Raw genomic sequence first — 16,666 nt, 5'->3', positions numbered from 1 at the left:
TCCGAAGTAGCATGTGGAGAATCACAAGAATGTTGAATAACATGGACTTGCACCATTCAGTATGTTAAAATTAGTGTATAAGCTGAAATTAGCCAAAATGCTAATGTTAGCCTAAATGCTGTGAGTAGCATTTGGGGTATCATTAGAATGTTGTCTGTAATAGACTTTTCTCCATTCAGTATACTAAACATGGCTAATAAGTAAGAAAAATAGCTGAAAGCTTATCTAAGCCAAAAGGCTAATGCTATCCCATGTGACGATATGCTTGCACAGCAAGGCAGTTCATTAGCATTAGCATTAGCTAATGAACTGTGTGGACATTGTCAGAAAGCAGCGACGAAGTTGTGACGAGAACGCTCTTCTTCTCCAGAGAACAAAAGAAACCAAAGAGTGACTTGAATGAGGTAGAAAGATTTCTAGAGATCACATTATTAGAAAACCAATTCTTACAGGAACAACAAATATTGTTATTGTTCAAAAAACATAAGACTTCTGCTCTTTTGAAATACTACTTAACAATAACTGTACAATTGGTGAACTTTTCAAAAAAGTGAAAATAATTTTGTGTTTTTGTCATGGTGATCTCATCTCTTAACGCCAAATTATTAACAAGTAATATTTTATAAAACATAAGCTCTTTTGAAATATTGGTTGTCTGATGAGACACAAGAACTTTACAGTTGGTAAATTTTGCAAAAATAAAAATCAGATGTTTACTTCGAGGCACTTGGTTACCAGAAAACACGATCATTTCTTAGCAACAGATTAACAACAAATATTATTGTTAAAAAAAAATAAGATTTCTTCTGCTCTTTTTAAATGTTACATACCTTACATTGCTTAACAAGAATTGTGCAGTTGGTGAATTTTTCAGAAAATTGAAAATGTTCTGGGGTTTTTTTGGTCATTGGTGGTAAATGTATTTTAAAACAGACATTCAACACAAAAGTAAAAATCTGATTTATACTTCGTGGCAGTTCGTTACCAGAAAAAAAAAAAACACTGGTCTCTTAACACCAAATTAGTAACAAGTAATATTACTGTTTATAAAACATAAGCTCTTTTGAAATACTGCTTCTCTGCTCAGACACAAGAAATTTACAGTTGGTAAATTTAGCAAAAGTAAAAATCAGATGTTTACTTCTTGGCACTTGGTTACCAGAAAACACGCTCATCTCTTGGCAATAGATTGACAACAAATATTGTTATTGTTCAAAAAACATAAGATTTCTTCTGCTCTTTTGAAATACTACTTACCTTAAACTACTTACTACTTAACAAGAATTGTGCAGTTGGTGAATTTTGCAGAAAAGTGAAAATATTTGTATTTTTGTCACTGGTGGTGAATATCTGATAAAACAGACATTCAACACGAAAAGTAAAAATCTTCGTGGCAGTTCGTGACCAGAAAAAAACAATGCTCTTCTTTTAACACCATATTAACTATTGTTTATAAAACATAAGCTCTTTGGAAATACTGCTCACCTGCTTGGACACAGGAAATGTGCAGTTGGTACATTTTGCAAACATAAAAATCAGATGTTCATGTTAATATTTTCCAAAGATAAAAAAAAAAAAGCTGGATGAATTAACTCCAGACCCTCCTTCTGCTTGCTGAATCATTAAATCGGAAATGATCCAGTTTTATCCCTGCAACAGACGACAATAGAATCAGCTGTCAGAGCCTGCAAACCAGGAAGTACTTCAACCCTGACGAATTACACAATTTCAACACATAACAAATAACAAACACATTTTTATGTTCAAAAGTTAGAAACCTTCGCTATTGTGGCAAAAGCGTTCAGTCCATTCAGTAATACTTGAAAATTATTGTCTGTTTTTACAGTTTTAAACTGCAGGCGATACAGTGTTCCCTCTCAGGTACACGGGTTCCCATTCGGGTCTCTTCTGAGATCTACTTGGATGATCAGGCTGCAGACACGGTGTTTACGGCAGCTCTCTGTTCTCTGTAGATGAACAGATGTATTATTTGTACTGCGATGGCCAATCTTGGGCAAAGATTGGGCATCGCCAATCTGGAGGTAATAACGGCATGAGACAAGAAGGAAAGGTCTTTTTTTGTTATCCTGAAAAGAAAGCAGAAAAGAGCAGAAACAAAAGTACAAAAGGTTAAATAAAAGCAAAATGAAAAACACTTTGTGTTGTCAACAAGTTTAAGCTTCTTACATGAGTTGTTGATGCCCTCTTTGAGTAATTTTGGTTTTCTACAGTTTCGTGGTTTCTCCACTTATATAAAAAACTCAAAGAAATCACTTTGCAACTTTTTGAATACTCAACGTCAATGGCTTTATTTTCCATCTGTTCTTGAATTTCCATAGAATATAGCATAATTAGTTACTTTTGGAGAATTTTTAGCCTACTTCATAGTGTCTTATTTAAGTGATTTCTTGAGTCCACTGGTGTGGCAGGCATCTAAATACAGTTTGACATAGGACCATGATGGTCTGGATGTGTTTCTCCCTTCAATAAATTAAATAATCTCATGAAAGTTACATGTTGCGCTTACTCATCTTACTTTTTTGTGATTTTTCGGATGATTTATGACACAAAAAAAAGCAAAACAGAATAAGGAACAATGGGTTATTTTTTCTTTTTGTTATTAGAAACACTTAAATCAGAGTCCACGTTTTTCCCGACTCAGTCAGGACCCTCATGTGTTCAGTTAACCGGCGGAGTCTCCTACATGCAGTTCTCAACACAGACAGCTATGATCTGTTTTGTTCTTCCCAGACGTAGCAAAACAATAAATAAATGAAGCAGAAAAAGAAGAATGGCGCTGTTAAAGAAGCAGACATATCTGTGTTTGTGTGTGCAACTTTCCTGCTTTCTTTCCCCCTTTCTGCTGACTTTCTAATTGGGTTGCTTCAGGACTGAACTCTGCTTGGCCTCATTACCTCTTCTCCATCTACAGACTGGAAAACCCTCTCTGCCAGGAATTCATCTAATTATTTCTGCTTCACTACTGCTTTTTCCTTCTGCAAAAAACACAGTGCATAAATATCCATCCGTTACGAAGCGTTCCTTTTCTAATCACAACACAAAAAACAGAAGAGGGGGAAGGATAACACGCAATAGAAACAGAGACTACAGTGTCATGACTTTATTTTTTTCCCTAATTAAAGAATCATTCGAGCTGTAGTCATGAGTTCAAAGTTACCAACAACATGCTGATTCATATGGTTTACATCAAACACGCCGCATGTGTTTCACCTTTTTACTGCATTTCTGACCAATTGCAGTGCTTCGGTTCCTCCTCTGGGATTGGCTGAGAGCTCCTTGCGCGTGGCGACATCTGAAGTTTTTTCTCTTCTTGTCAAGCCGGAAGTAGAATCCACTGTTTTGAAATTATTTACCGACGCATTTAAAGTGTCCGTTTATCTATCCAAGACCACAGGAAGGAGAGAAATAATTCACATTAATGTTTCAGTAGGTAGTAACTCCGACAAAGTCAGTGTTGTCCTCAGTCTCGGATTCTTAGTTAAACCATTTGTTGTCCTTTGCATGAGCTTTAAATCAGAAGAGGCATAATTCATACAGTGTCAGCACCGAAAAAAGTCTACTGTATATACAAGATGGCACCAAGGGTGATAGAGTATTCCCGTAAAGACAGAAAAATAACAGTTACGATCAAGAATCCTCTCGCTCAAAAATGACAAGTTGACTTGTCCAAAATGGCTGAAGGTTGTTTTTTTTTGGTGGAGGTGCAAGCCTACTGTGAAGGTTCTCACCAAATTAATCAAAGAAAAAGTGAGTCCAAAATATTAATGTACAAAAAAACAAGCCAGTTTTTATTTTTGGTTGTGATTTCCTGTGCAGCAACTAGTGTCCTGTTTGGTGTTCATTTAACCAAACAGGACAACTTAGTAAAAAACATCTCAAATGCTGACTTTGAATCATTGGTTTCTGGTCTTCTGATGACGTTTTTAATATTCAGCACAGGAAAGGCTCAAAAACGTTATGCTAGCAACATACCTTTGCTAGCTACAAACATACCTACCATATTTCTAACTCGTAAATTGTAACTTCCTCTACTAGAATTTACTAGCTACTTCTGTAGCTAAAATGTGCGCTATTGCTGCTCCTACAACTAGCATACATTTATGCTACAGAAGTAAAGTAGTTCTGCAAAATACTAGCAGAACAAAAGACATGTTCTGTCTTTGTTTAGGAGACAGTAGAAGAATGTGTTATCCGCAGCACCAGTCAGAAGTTTACAGGCAGTCATCAAGGGAATTAATGTTTTAATAATTCATTACTGATTCTTTTGTACTGTTGTTTTCCAGGGTGGGCTGATAACATGACCTCAATGAATTTAATTCTAAAAAAATGTTTCAGTTTTCCATTATTTCCCAAAGTTCAGATTGATTCCTCCAGGCTTATATATACTAATATCTGGGTAAATGGCCCTTCACTAAAATGTAGAGGAACCACATGCTTTTTATAAGTACCGACAAAATCCCAACACGATTCTGGCTGAATATTTGACCACAGTTTGTCAGAATTTGTTGTGTTTGTTAAAATAGTTTCTTAGAACTACTGAAGGAAACGACACAAAAAACTCAGAAATGTAAACAAAAGTAGATTGGCGTCAGAGTTTAGTGGTGGTAGGATTTCTCTTTTGTCTTTGGCAAAAGACCATGAGCCATTTGTCCCGCGAGCGCCGGATACACACGTTTGTTTTGGTTACATTTACCCAGAATGCCCTTCGCTATGGTCCACTTCCTGCAGTTGGAGCAGTCTATGGTCTGCTTGACATTCACATTTGCATTCAAACTGCACAAGAGTTCACTTCAACTGAAATGAGATGGAGTTTCTGAGGCGGACCACAGTTAAGCTTTTTTGCTCCACATCAAAGTTTGATTAAGCATTCACACAAACCCAAAGCAACTGGCTTTCTAGGCAAGCAAACTAAAGCAGATTGAACACGACTGGTGTGAATGCACCCTAAGATGCTGAACATAGAGGGATACATGCAGTGAAGTCCCACACAGAGCAGGTAACCTAGTCTCCCTATACTTACTTGTATAAAGGAGAACAACTACCCAACTTATGGGATCGCCAATTCCCCATTGACTGTCTCAGCATAAAAATAATAGAAAATGTAGTCAAAACGCAACTTTAACTACAAAACAAAAGTAATGTTTCTTTTTTTATCGAAGGCTCATGTGTTCCCCTTCCTAATACCACCCTGGGCAACTGCCGAGGAGTATCATCATGAACTGAGACTGCGTCGGCCAAGTGACAAAACCAGTCAAAGAAGAGGCTATCATTTCTGATAAGAATGGTCAAATATGCAGCAAGAATTATGCCTGACCCTTGCAGGTGGTCACTAAAATATTTAGTCTGTCTGAAACTTCCTAAGGAATATTTGACCAAATATCAGTGCAAAACAATAGTTCAAATTAGTTATTAAAAGGCCAACATTAATAGAAGTATAATGTGTTTGATAAGTGCTTGTAATCTTCTAAAGGAACTGTGAGTCTGGTGACTGGAAATTTCCTTCCGCATCATGCTGTGACTAATTTAAAACCATCAGATTTATTTGAAATCAATCAAATCAATAATCTCAGTCTCAATCGTTCAGGTATAAGGACATTTTAAAAAGGAACAAATCAGCCAACTTCTCAGGCTAGACTTGCTTCAAGGTTTTCTGCTGCTGCGCTTTTCGCCGTCGCTTCTTGCGGCGCCTCCTGGTGGACGCATCGAAGCAGGTGACCATCATGGTGTTGGCCTTGCAGAGGTTGACCCTGCTTTCCAGCCGAGCCGTGACCTCCTCAAGGGCCTCCAGGTGCTCCAGGGAGTCCACCTGGAAAGTCTGCCACACGTCGACTGGAGAGGGACAACAAGGTGACACTCAACGTCTGACACTGACCGCAGTTACTGATGTATCTGTATTTGTGCTGCCGTTCCAAATCTGTAGTGTATAACTTTTATAAAAAAATATATTGTTTTTACATATTTGTTGAAGCTGGTATGGTAGCAGATAGATAATCTGTGAAAAGAATTTGAGCTTCTCTGCCTTCTCTCAGCGCTAACTAGAAACAACCAATCAGAGCCAGGAGGCGGGTCTTTGCGCTGTCGATCACAATCCTTTCCCGTCCTACATTTGCATTATCAACCTTTTGCAGGCATTTCTCTCAGAAGAGCAATTTACAGGGTGATTTCATAATTTATTTTCCCTTTTCTTGAACTGAAAAAAAATGTCCCACTTAGTCAACTTCATTCATTTATATTTTTAAGATCATGTGCTGCCTTTGAACAGCAAATTTCTTCTACCCTTGACCAGTTAAATCATTAAAAGTCTGTTTATTTTACAGGCAGACCATAAGTAAACTGTGCCACTCAAGAGACTTTAAAGTTCTGCATAGCATTTACTTAAAAATTAATTTAGTTGTTCTGCGTAGTCGGGCTAATTAGTGTTGTAGCAACCTTATTTTTTTAAATAGATTTTTTTAAAACAAATAAAATTTTGTCTAACTTATTTCATATTGTTCACATTTTGTTTTTTGTATGACATAAGTTATCACCACTACTCTAGTTTCACATTTTTCTGCTGCTTACAGCTCATTTTATGTAACCATTGCATAAAATATAAAAGTTTGATGCTTAATCTCTATAAGAAATTAGTGATTTCTGAATTCATATTTGCAAAAAAAAAAAACAACAATTGGCCCGCCCTTCATATTTCTTCTGAGTCTGTGTTAAAATGCTCAGTAATACTTAAAGTGCAAGTGAGTGACTCTTTAATATTTTTTAATGAATCAACACCCATGATTCATTGACAGCTTTCTCCTTCCATAACAATTCACCCCTGGTGGTGTTTAATAAATAATTCACATCGACTGATGTAACTGTCAAAAACGCTTTCTGAACGGTTGAACAGGGTTGTGTTGTTCAGCTGATACACGTGCCACATTTAAGTCGTAATAAGCAACTAATCAATTAAACGCACGATAAATTAAGACAAGATCAATAACTTCCATTCTAATTATTTATATTCTTTGAAGGGCTTTTTTTACAGAGACATTGTAGCCTGTTATATATATATATATATATATATATGTGTGTGTTTTTATTAGAAATGCACCGATTCACCTTTTTCATTTCTAATATCTATGCCGATATCTGAGGTTTAATATCGGCCGATACCGATCCAATATAGAAAATAAGTAATGAATTGACTTAAAATGTTTCTTTCCTTTTTTAAAAAAAAATACAGACTTCAAAGTACTGAATTACAAATTTGACAACTCTACACCAGTACAGTACATTGGAATACACCAATAGCTTCATGAGCTTGGTCAAACATGCAAAAACAACTTTAGTTTGTTCAGTCTGTGCAATTAGAGTAGACCAGCCAATGTAAAATAAAGAAACTGAAAATGACAAACACAATATTTTGACTACCTTTGTCAAGCCTGTAAACCTTTCAACAAACCTTTCAAATGGTTCAGAAAGTCCAAATAGGAATTCTAGATATAATGTAAAATAAATTAAGCATGACTTCGCTCAGAGCACAAAATGTAGAGTTAACTAAACAGATCTGCCTTCATGGATGCTCGATCTATGATTTTTTTCAATAGGGGAACAGATATTCATATTGAATCAGTGCATCTCCAGTTTTTATTTCCTTTTTGTTTGTTGTGTTTTATTATGACTGTTTAAATGTCTTCAGTTCCAGTGTTGTGTTTTTTTTCTTTTACAAAATTAAAGTTTATTGGTCTTTAAGAGTGCAAACTTGCATTATGACGCCATTATCAAAATAATATCATCATTTATAACAATAACTACTAGAACAATTGTGACAGACCTATGCAAGAACACAAAAGATACTCTTCCTTGATAACTCTGGGAACTGAACAGAAACCAGAGAAGTTTTTACTGACACTCTTGGTTCCACTTGGCGGGTTCCAGCATGAGGTTGTGTTTGGCGTGCTCCAGTTCTCTCCTCAGTCTGTTGTACTTGACTCGGACCTCTGAGATCCTCTGCTGACGATGCTCCAAAAACCTCAGCTTGGCGCTGAAGCATCCACGGCCCTGAAACCACCAGTCCATACAAACACATTTCACTACTGCATTCTCTTCTCAAACGCTGCCCTGCACTGTTGGACTTTTATTGCACTTCCATGTTAGGTCTGTCTTTCCAAATGAGTCTTGAATGTAGGAAGGTAGAGTTAACAGATAAAACCTCTGGGGAGTTTTTATCTCCCAGAGGTAAAAGACCAAAATGTACGGTCGGATTGTGTTAATCTCAAAAACATCACGTTTAGACGATGCTAACTCCCACCTGCAGGTGGTAGTGTTTCTTATACTGGTGCCTCAGTGTTACTTGATGTCAGGTTATAGACCGAGTGACAAAAAGTCCTACTTTCCATCAAGCGCAATATCGCAAAATTCCTTGCAAATATTTCGAAATTAGCGCCACAAAATCTGTGGTTTTGATCGCAAAAACTCACAAAAACAATCGTAAAATCCTGGAGGGACTGATCAACGTAAAAAGATGTTGAATGCAGACACTACAGATATCCCTGTACTGAACCTGTTGCCCCGGCAACGGAAATCTTGAATGAGCAGAAGACAATAGAGGAATGGACTCCTGGACAATACTTTCAAATTTGATTATCACAAAGACTTTCCATCTGATCTGAACAGCTTCAGCTATTTTCTAGATGTAGAAATGCGGTAGAGATGTGACACTGAGTGATTCTACAAAGTATTCAGTTCAATTCAAAAACAGATTGCAAAAGCTGCCACACTTTTCAGATTTTCACTTGTGAAACATTTTAAAAGCCATGCATTCTTTTCCTTTGCCTTCGCAATTATACCCTACTTTGTGTTGGTCTAACACATGAAATAACGTACGTTGAAGTTTGGGACTGCTGCAAGACAAAATGTGAAAAAGGGTCACGAGGTACGAAGTCTTTTGTATCAAACTGCGACAGCGAAGCAGTGTGTAAAACTATACATTTAAGTGATTCTCCTTGATGAAGGATAACCTGCAGTCTGCACAGTTGTCTTTGCTTCCAGAGTGACTCTTTGTTCTCTCGGTTGCGGGGCACTGACCCACTTTCCCCCATGTGCTCATTAAAATTGTATTAAAGTTGGCCGTGTCTGAGACTGGCGGAGATAGGCCAGAGTCTCAGGAGGCCTGACCCGCCGTCATCTGGGACATAACGTCACCGCATGCATCGCTTTCCTGCTTCCAGGCACATTTTAGCTGTTTATCCAGACTCACCTTACCAAGCGCAGCAACAATCTGTTTAAATTTTATTCACGCTAACAAGTAGCAACTAGGGGCTTTGTTTGTACCCACTTTCCTTATATTTTTAGGCATTTATTTGGTGTTATGGCAAGGTCGATTCTTTTTTTTTTTCTTCCAATGTGTAAAAAATTGATATGCATTATTTATCAAAATGGCTACTTTATGCGTTTACACATAAAGGAAGAACGAAAAAAGTACATTCTTCCGTGCTAGTTGCCATTAACCTCCAAAGGCAAAAATTTAAAAAAAGAAAAAAAAAAAAAACTGAAAATGAAAATGAAACCAGCACCTGTTTGTCAGCACCTGCTCTTTTCTGCATCCTGTGCACATTGTCGATCTCATAAACCTTGATCTCGTACGCCTCCGGTATTTCCCGCTCCGTCCAGTGGGAGCCCAGACCGCTAGCCGACCGTTTCAGGGGCAGGGCGGAGTCGTGGGACGGACGGCGCTGGTAGGAACCTGAGAGGGAGCAGAAGCGTGGTGAAGAGCTGCTTTACCACCACGTTCTCCTCCGTTTCACACACAGTCGTGACTGTTGATACGTATTACAGTTACCACTGAGTCGCTTCGTTTTACGATTGTTACCACCTTATGTGACAGACCATTGCAAAGTAGGGTGTAATTATGAAATGGAAGGAAAAGTATTCATGGCTTTAATGTTTCTTTTGCAAATAAAAATGTGGCATTTTTGTATTTATTCTCATTTTCAATTAAACGTGTAAAATTCAGTGCAGCCAGTTGCCTTCAAAAGTCTAACAATAAGTAAATAAAGTCAATCTGTGTGTAATTTAATCTCAGTATAAATCCAGCTCTTTTGTGAAGGCCTCATTGATTCTTAAAGCTGTAGTGTGTAACTATTCTAAAAAATATTTTTTACATATTTGCTAAAACTGTCACTATGTCACAGTGTAATATGAAACAGATAATCTGAAATAAAAATAAGTAAATAAAAAAATCAAGCTCCTCTGCATTCTCCCAGTGCTAACTAGAAACAACCAATGAGAGTCAGGAGGCGGGTCTTAGTGCTGTCAATCATCCCCCATGTGACACTGGTCATCCCTCTTTCTCCCCCCCTCCCCTTTGCTCTCTGCTACCCTGCAGCTAGCACAGCCTCTCACGAATGCATGCTAAGACTAGCTAGCATGGTCATTGATAAAAGCGGAAAAGAGGTTTTCCTGGAACGGTGAGTAGTTTCTCCATCATCGGCACATTTAGCAGCAAACAGGAGGTTGATTGACAGCGCTCAGACCCGCCCCCTGGATCTGACTGGCCGTTTTTGGTTGGGAGCGGTTCATTTCTTCAGATGGCAGTGGTAGCTCAAACTGTCACGTCATGGTGACAGATTTAGCAGATATGTATAAACGTGTTTTTTTTTATAAAAGTTACATATTGCAGCTTTAACGTCTGTGTTCTGTACACATGTGAAACCAGACACAACTTTCTTGTTTGTGCACACAACATTGGGCTATAAACAAGGGCGCAGCTATGTACTTTCTGAGGCGTATGCAGGCAAATAACAGGAGCCCGCCCCTCATCAGACAACACGTTTCAAATGAAACAATCACGCCTCTGTTATTGAACACATCATTCACACACGCACAAACAGCCTTTAAATACAGAAAATCCCAACTAGAAATCATTTTCCCGCTTTGGCGCCCCTCATGCGTGGCGCCCAGATGAGTTATTGTGCATATTGTGCATAACCAGATTCTGATCACTCTGACTGGACCACTCTTCTTCTCAGTGGTAGTACTTTTTAAATTGTTAGTTTTGTCACTATTAAAAGAATATTTTTCATATGATTTCTAATATCTTCTACAAGCCATGTAGACGTACCAGCAAGTGTGGAACAAGGTTATCTGGTCAGAGGAAGATAATAATAATAATAATAATAATAATAATAATAATAATAATAATAATAATAATAATAATAATAATAATAATAATAATAAACCTTAGATGCAAAATCAACAATTCCCCAACATTCCCACTTAAAAATAACAGAACAGTCAGGGCCAGAGATTCACATCTCAGCAGGACAAAAACTTTGAATATATATAAAGAGCTACAAGGGAGCAGTAAAATAATCAAAGCATATCTGTGACATGGAACGGCCTAGTCAAAGTTCAGACAGAAATGTAATTGAGAATCTCTATCATCTGTAAGAAAACTGATGCACAGTCACACTCCATCCAATCCATCAGCAATTTCCTTTTTAAAACCATGTGTAAAAGTCTTACTGAATGACATATGGCTTCATGTTGGTCTATCACATGAAATCCTGATAAAATACCATCAATTTTGTGGTTGAAATGTGTCAAAGTGTGGACAGGTTCAAGAAATGCGAATTAATGCGAGGGAAAGTGGAATAACAGGCTGTAAGTACAGTATGTACGATGTTTATGTTCATCATACATACTTTTTTCTAAAAGAAAAAAAACAGCTTTTAGTCCTTTTGTTTTCCTCTAGATCATCTTTACCAGCTTATATATCTTTCAGCAAGTCTGAGCATAACTGCACACACCCAACTTTCTAATTTACTTTACCAGCCAAACACACTTAAGTTTCTGCGTTTATGCTTCCATTAGTAAAGGCCATCACCGGCTTCATATATTAATGATGTCATGTCATACACAATTAGACATTGAGGCCTTTCAGAAACTAGGCCTTTACAGCTGTGTGTCATGTCTAATTAATGTCACATAAATATGTTATGCAGCCAGATTATAAACCAGAGCTGTTCTGGGTGGAACTGCCATTCATGTAGAAATATTTTGTGGTGGCTTGTACTTTTTATAAATCACATTTATTAAAAAAAAAAAAAAAAAAAGATAATTTAGTTTGTAAACTTAAGGGAGAAAAAAAATAAACCTTTTCATTTTTTTGTTTTTTTTTTCTATTCATCGGTTCATGTTTTCACAAGCTTCATGATTATGAAGTAATATTTAAAAAGCTATTTTTGAAATTAACTACAGTGAAAATATCAGTCCTTGTTACAGATTTTTGTCATCTCAAAACAACAAAGGAAATCTAGTTCTAGTACCTTTTCCACACCCGTCTTTCTTTGTCCTGACTACGATTCCATTTCAGTTCAAACACAAGATGAAAAAGTTGATTCCTGAGAGGAAATGGTCAAATTTCATCTTCGCTTCAACTTTTTAAATACATTCTTTGCCTTAACAAAAACGTCATTGCCATGTTAAATATTTTTAAACACAGCACATAACTCTTAAATGCTGTGAAACAAAACACAACCCATAATTCTGCAACAGTCTAAAGTCTAGCACTACTTTAGTCATCTCAAAAATGTTTTTCTGAAATTTTCGTAGCATCAATGTTGATTTTATTTATCTACTGGTAAGACATGGGTACTTCAGTATTTTTATTTTAATTTGGCAGCCTGTTTGGATAGTCAGAAACATCTAACAAAATATTTGAAGTAATGTTGTCAGGGCCTTAAAGTACAAATAGGTTCCCAAAGAGAACATCAGTCGGGTTTTAAAAAGCCTTTAGTACAGGGGTCTTACCTGCGTTTCCTCTCCTCCGTGATGATCGGCTGCTGCGCGTCATGCTGAGCAGAGATCCACTCCGGTCGCTGACAGAATCTCTGTTTGACGTGCTGCTTCCTGTGGCTTCGCTGTCTCTTACTAAGCTGTCATACCCGCTGCTAACCAGGCTGCTCCGGTTAGAAAAATGCAGGGACGTCTTTCCCATGGCTGGTGGCAAATCTCCGCTCAACACACTAGTGGTGTCGCTTGCGTGCCCGCTTAAATGGTCCGGGGTACGAGGAGCAGTCACCTGGCTGTACGGCGAGGGAAGAGGGGACATCTGGTCCGGTCCGCATGAGGACGGACTGGAGGACCTTTCCCTGAGAAGGTCCGTGATCCGGCCGTTGATGATTCCCTGAATGGCGGATTTTGTAGACGAGCATGTGGAGCTCTGGCTTGGAGTCCGACTGATGGAACGATGAGATCGTGGAGGGGAAGAGGGAAAAAACGAGGACGTTCGCTCAAAACTAACCATTTTACTGTCTGGTGACAGACTGGCACTGCGGCTGGAATGTTGCAGACTTTTGTGGGACATGTTTAGAGTCTTGATGCTGGGGGAAGACTGCCGACGAACTTTGGGAGTTGCGATCTTGAGTTTTCCAACGGCAGAAAGCTTGGAATGAGAATGCTTGGCAGACTGAGACGGAGGATTTTCTGTGTGAAAGAAGTAATGACTATGGTCAGAACTTGGATTTCTCCTAGGGCTCCTATTGGCCCTTGGAAAGGTACAATCTCCTTCGTAGTTTTCTTTATGACTTCCTTTACAACTAGCTTGATTGCTTCCCTTGGAGCTTTCCTTGGAACTCATAGAAGTGTTACTCCTGCCTCTTTCCATGGTTGGGAAGTCTCTTGGGATTCTTCCAAGGGAATTAGTCCTTCTAGCCAGCTGCTCCAGTTTGGTATTAAAAAGCCTACTGCTGTTAACGGCAGGAGGCCTATGCCTGCTGCTTGAATTGTCATGTTTTCTTGTGGGGCATGGTGTAAAAAGAGATTCATTTCCCTTACTGAGGGCACTCGCTGAATCTTGTTTGACCTCTGGGATGTATTTTTGTGGAGAGGAGGTGTGGAGGCTGTGGTTTTCAGCAGACTGCTGTCTGCCATGCCTTCTCTCCAGAGTTTCCCCTGGGCTACATGGAGTAGATGATGTCACCCCCCTTGAGGGGTTGTCTCTGTGGCTGGGATTTTGCCAGGCTCTCGGAAGGCTACCTGTCACAAAGGAAACGGGTATGGTTTCATAGCAACCAGGTGCAAAACCAGTTCTCCTGTGGTTGCTTCCAACTTGTCTGCAAGCAGTGTCTACCCCCTCTGAGACCTTCTGACTGTGTGTGGAATAAACATGCTTGCAATCTCGAGGGTGGCCTTTATCTGTACTTTCAAGTCTCTTTTCACACATTTTGTTCTCCAAAGCTTTTTTGCAGATATCCTTATCTTCTGAGACCAGTTGGTTGAAGGAAGTTAGACTACTTGTCCTATCAGGCTTCTTAAGAAGATGAATGTCAGAAGCACAACTTTGAGTCTGTTTTCCTACATAGTCCTCTGGACTTCTGGTGTTTTTTCTTTTGAGTTCAGAAGCTGAGTTGACATCTTTAGAGATTTCAGGAACACTTTTCTCTTCTTTAGCATCATCTAAATCACAGTCCATATTCATCAACATAGGGTTAATAAACGAAGGCAAGAACCTAATTTCTCTTTTGAAATGATTTCGAGGCTTTTCGTTGTTTTGTTCTGTCGTTGCAGATTGATCAGCAGGGGGCGCTGAAGCTGAACAGTCGTCACTGACGTCGCCAATGATTCTGATAGGTTGGGAGCTAGCAGAGGTTTGACCATGTTCTTGTGACTGTGCAGACTCTCTGATACAAATAATATTTCCACCTGCGTTCCCGCTGTTGTATGCTCCACTGATGGTCACCTCCTCTACCATAGAGAAGACCAGTTCGTCTTGACCCATTTTGTCCAATGGCTGTTGAACTGTCACCGTGATGGTGGCCTTCATTTCCTTACTGTCCTTTGCACTGTGATCCCCGATCACAACACTTTTAGCCATAGAGTGTGAAGAGGAGCAAGAGGACGAAGGAGATATGGGAGAGCTTTTACCGATGGGTGAAGCACGTTTATCTGGTTTGAACCAGTCTGCAGCTTCATGGTTCTCCGATGGTGGGTGTTCAGATAAACTGGTGGCAGCCTTTCTATGGGAATTTGCTTCAAGACGTTTGGATAGGACATTGTTACCTGACTTAACTGCTCTTGTTTTAGGAAGCTCAGACGGGCATGTCATGCTAAGTCCCAGAGCTTGATTCATCAGTTCTTCACTGGAGCTGTTTGCACTGCACTCCTCACAGTCAAACAAACCTGAATCCTCTCTCTGAAAACTGTCTGTCGGGACAGCACCATCTGTCTGCTTTTCCCCAAAAGACGCCTGAGTACATCCTTTACCCACATTCAACAATGTATGTGAGGCTTTGGATGCTTCTTTCTGGGGTTGTGTTTTGGCTAAAATATTCTTAAGAGTAGCACCTTTCAAGGAGGACTTGAGGATTTCCATTGTTACCTCACTTCCATCGATACAACCCAGACGTTCTTGAAGTTCAGCAAAAGTGTCGCACTTAAGACAATCTCTCTCCGGTGGTTTCCCTTCTGCTCTCAGTCCTTCGATGTTCCCCTGTACAGTTTCCTCTCTCTTCTTTTCTCCATGCAACTGAGGAATTAGCAGAAGTTCCTGGAGAAGCGCTGTGAATTCTGGGTCATCCAAGTCGGACTTGTTAGGATGCAAAGAAGGTATGATCGGCACAAACTCGGGTTGTGCCAGCAGTGGGGCCGTCTTGGAGTGGACCGAGCCGTCAGAATTTATCTGGATGACGGTGTCACAGGACTGGTCACTGCTAGAGCGATACAGCTCACCACGTAGTCGGAAAGATGGGAAGTCCATGTCTACCTCTTCTGTGGAGTGGAATGCTCGCAGGGCCAAAGAAGGAGGACCTTTTTTATCTTTGGTCAAACTCCGTCCACAAGGAGAACATGATGTCGACTGCTGTAAGACATAGATAAAATATGTTGTTGGTTCAAACAGACTGTGCAGTTCAATAGACGCAATAATAACACAATATGGCTAAGGGTGATCGAAAACTTAAAGTGATCCATAGTTTATGCTGTTCTTTTTCTGAGAAACAGAAAATAGCTGCTGCTTATTTTTGGCTTTTCACCATTTTATGCATTTAGTAGCTTTGGTTGTCTCACCCAACATTTGGGTAACAAAATGGCATCATCTGCCACAGGAGATTTTCAAGACAAAATGGGGAGGTGTTTTATCTCCACTTTGACAATTAACAACTTAAAGGAGGTTGCTATAGTCTAATTTTGTTAATTTGCACAAAGAGTTTAAGTTCAGGGGTATAAAATGGTTTATTTATGAAATTGAAGCGAGATAAAATTGCGAATCATTGGTATGATTTGCTGAAGGGGCAATTTGACCAGGCGCAATCAACATTTTCCCCAAACAAAGGAAAATGTTGTTTTTCTGACAAAACATATAAAAACTTTATGTAATAAAATACAATTGAGACACTGACTATTATGTCACTGCTCCAATTCTGCATTGAAAGCTCCCCGTTCCTATTAACAGAACTGGCAGAATTTGTTGGTTTGTGTCTCAACCCCAACAATTAGGCGCAGTTTGCCTAATTTTGATAAAGTCCAAATATTTTTAAGGCTATTCAAAAACACCATTCTGTACAATGTTTCTGATGTGCTTTTGAGGTCACTGAGGTCAACTTTTAAACCTGTTCAGATTTAAACTACTAATTTCTACAAAGGGGTGATGTAAAACTTCATTGTATCC

At 38.9% G+C, this 16,666-nt stretch overlaps 1 protein-coding gene across 1 annotated transcript in view; it reads right to left on the bottom strand.

Annotated features, from left to right (window-relative positions):
- Positions 1-3,086: 3,086 nt before the first annotated feature.
- LOC102222219 (kinesin-like protein KIF26B) overlaps positions 3,087-16,666 on the bottom strand; it is a 35,554-nt gene continuing 21,974 nt past the window's right edge. Inside the window, exons 12-15 of the mRNA XM_023347278.1 lie at positions 12,811-15,859; positions 9,573-9,742; positions 7,908-8,058; positions 3,087-5,850 (exon numbers count right to left, since the gene is read on the bottom strand). Coding sequence (XP_023203046.1) covers positions 5,651-5,850; positions 7,908-8,058; positions 9,573-9,742; positions 12,811-15,859 — 3,570 coding nt within the window. The 3' untranslated portion in view covers positions 3,087-5,650. The remainder of the gene's footprint in view (positions 5,851-7,907; positions 8,059-9,572; positions 9,743-12,810; positions 15,860-16,666) is intronic.

Source organism: Xiphophorus maculatus, chromosome 15, assembly GCF_002775205.1.
Source record: "Xiphophorus maculatus strain JP 163 A chromosome 15, X_maculatus-5.0-male, whole genome shotgun sequence".
NCBI lineage: Eukaryota > Metazoa > Chordata > Actinopteri > Cyprinodontiformes > Poeciliidae > Xiphophorus > Xiphophorus maculatus.
The sequence above is the reverse complement of the archived record's forward strand: the minus strand, read 5'-3'. Positions and strand labels throughout refer to the sequence as shown.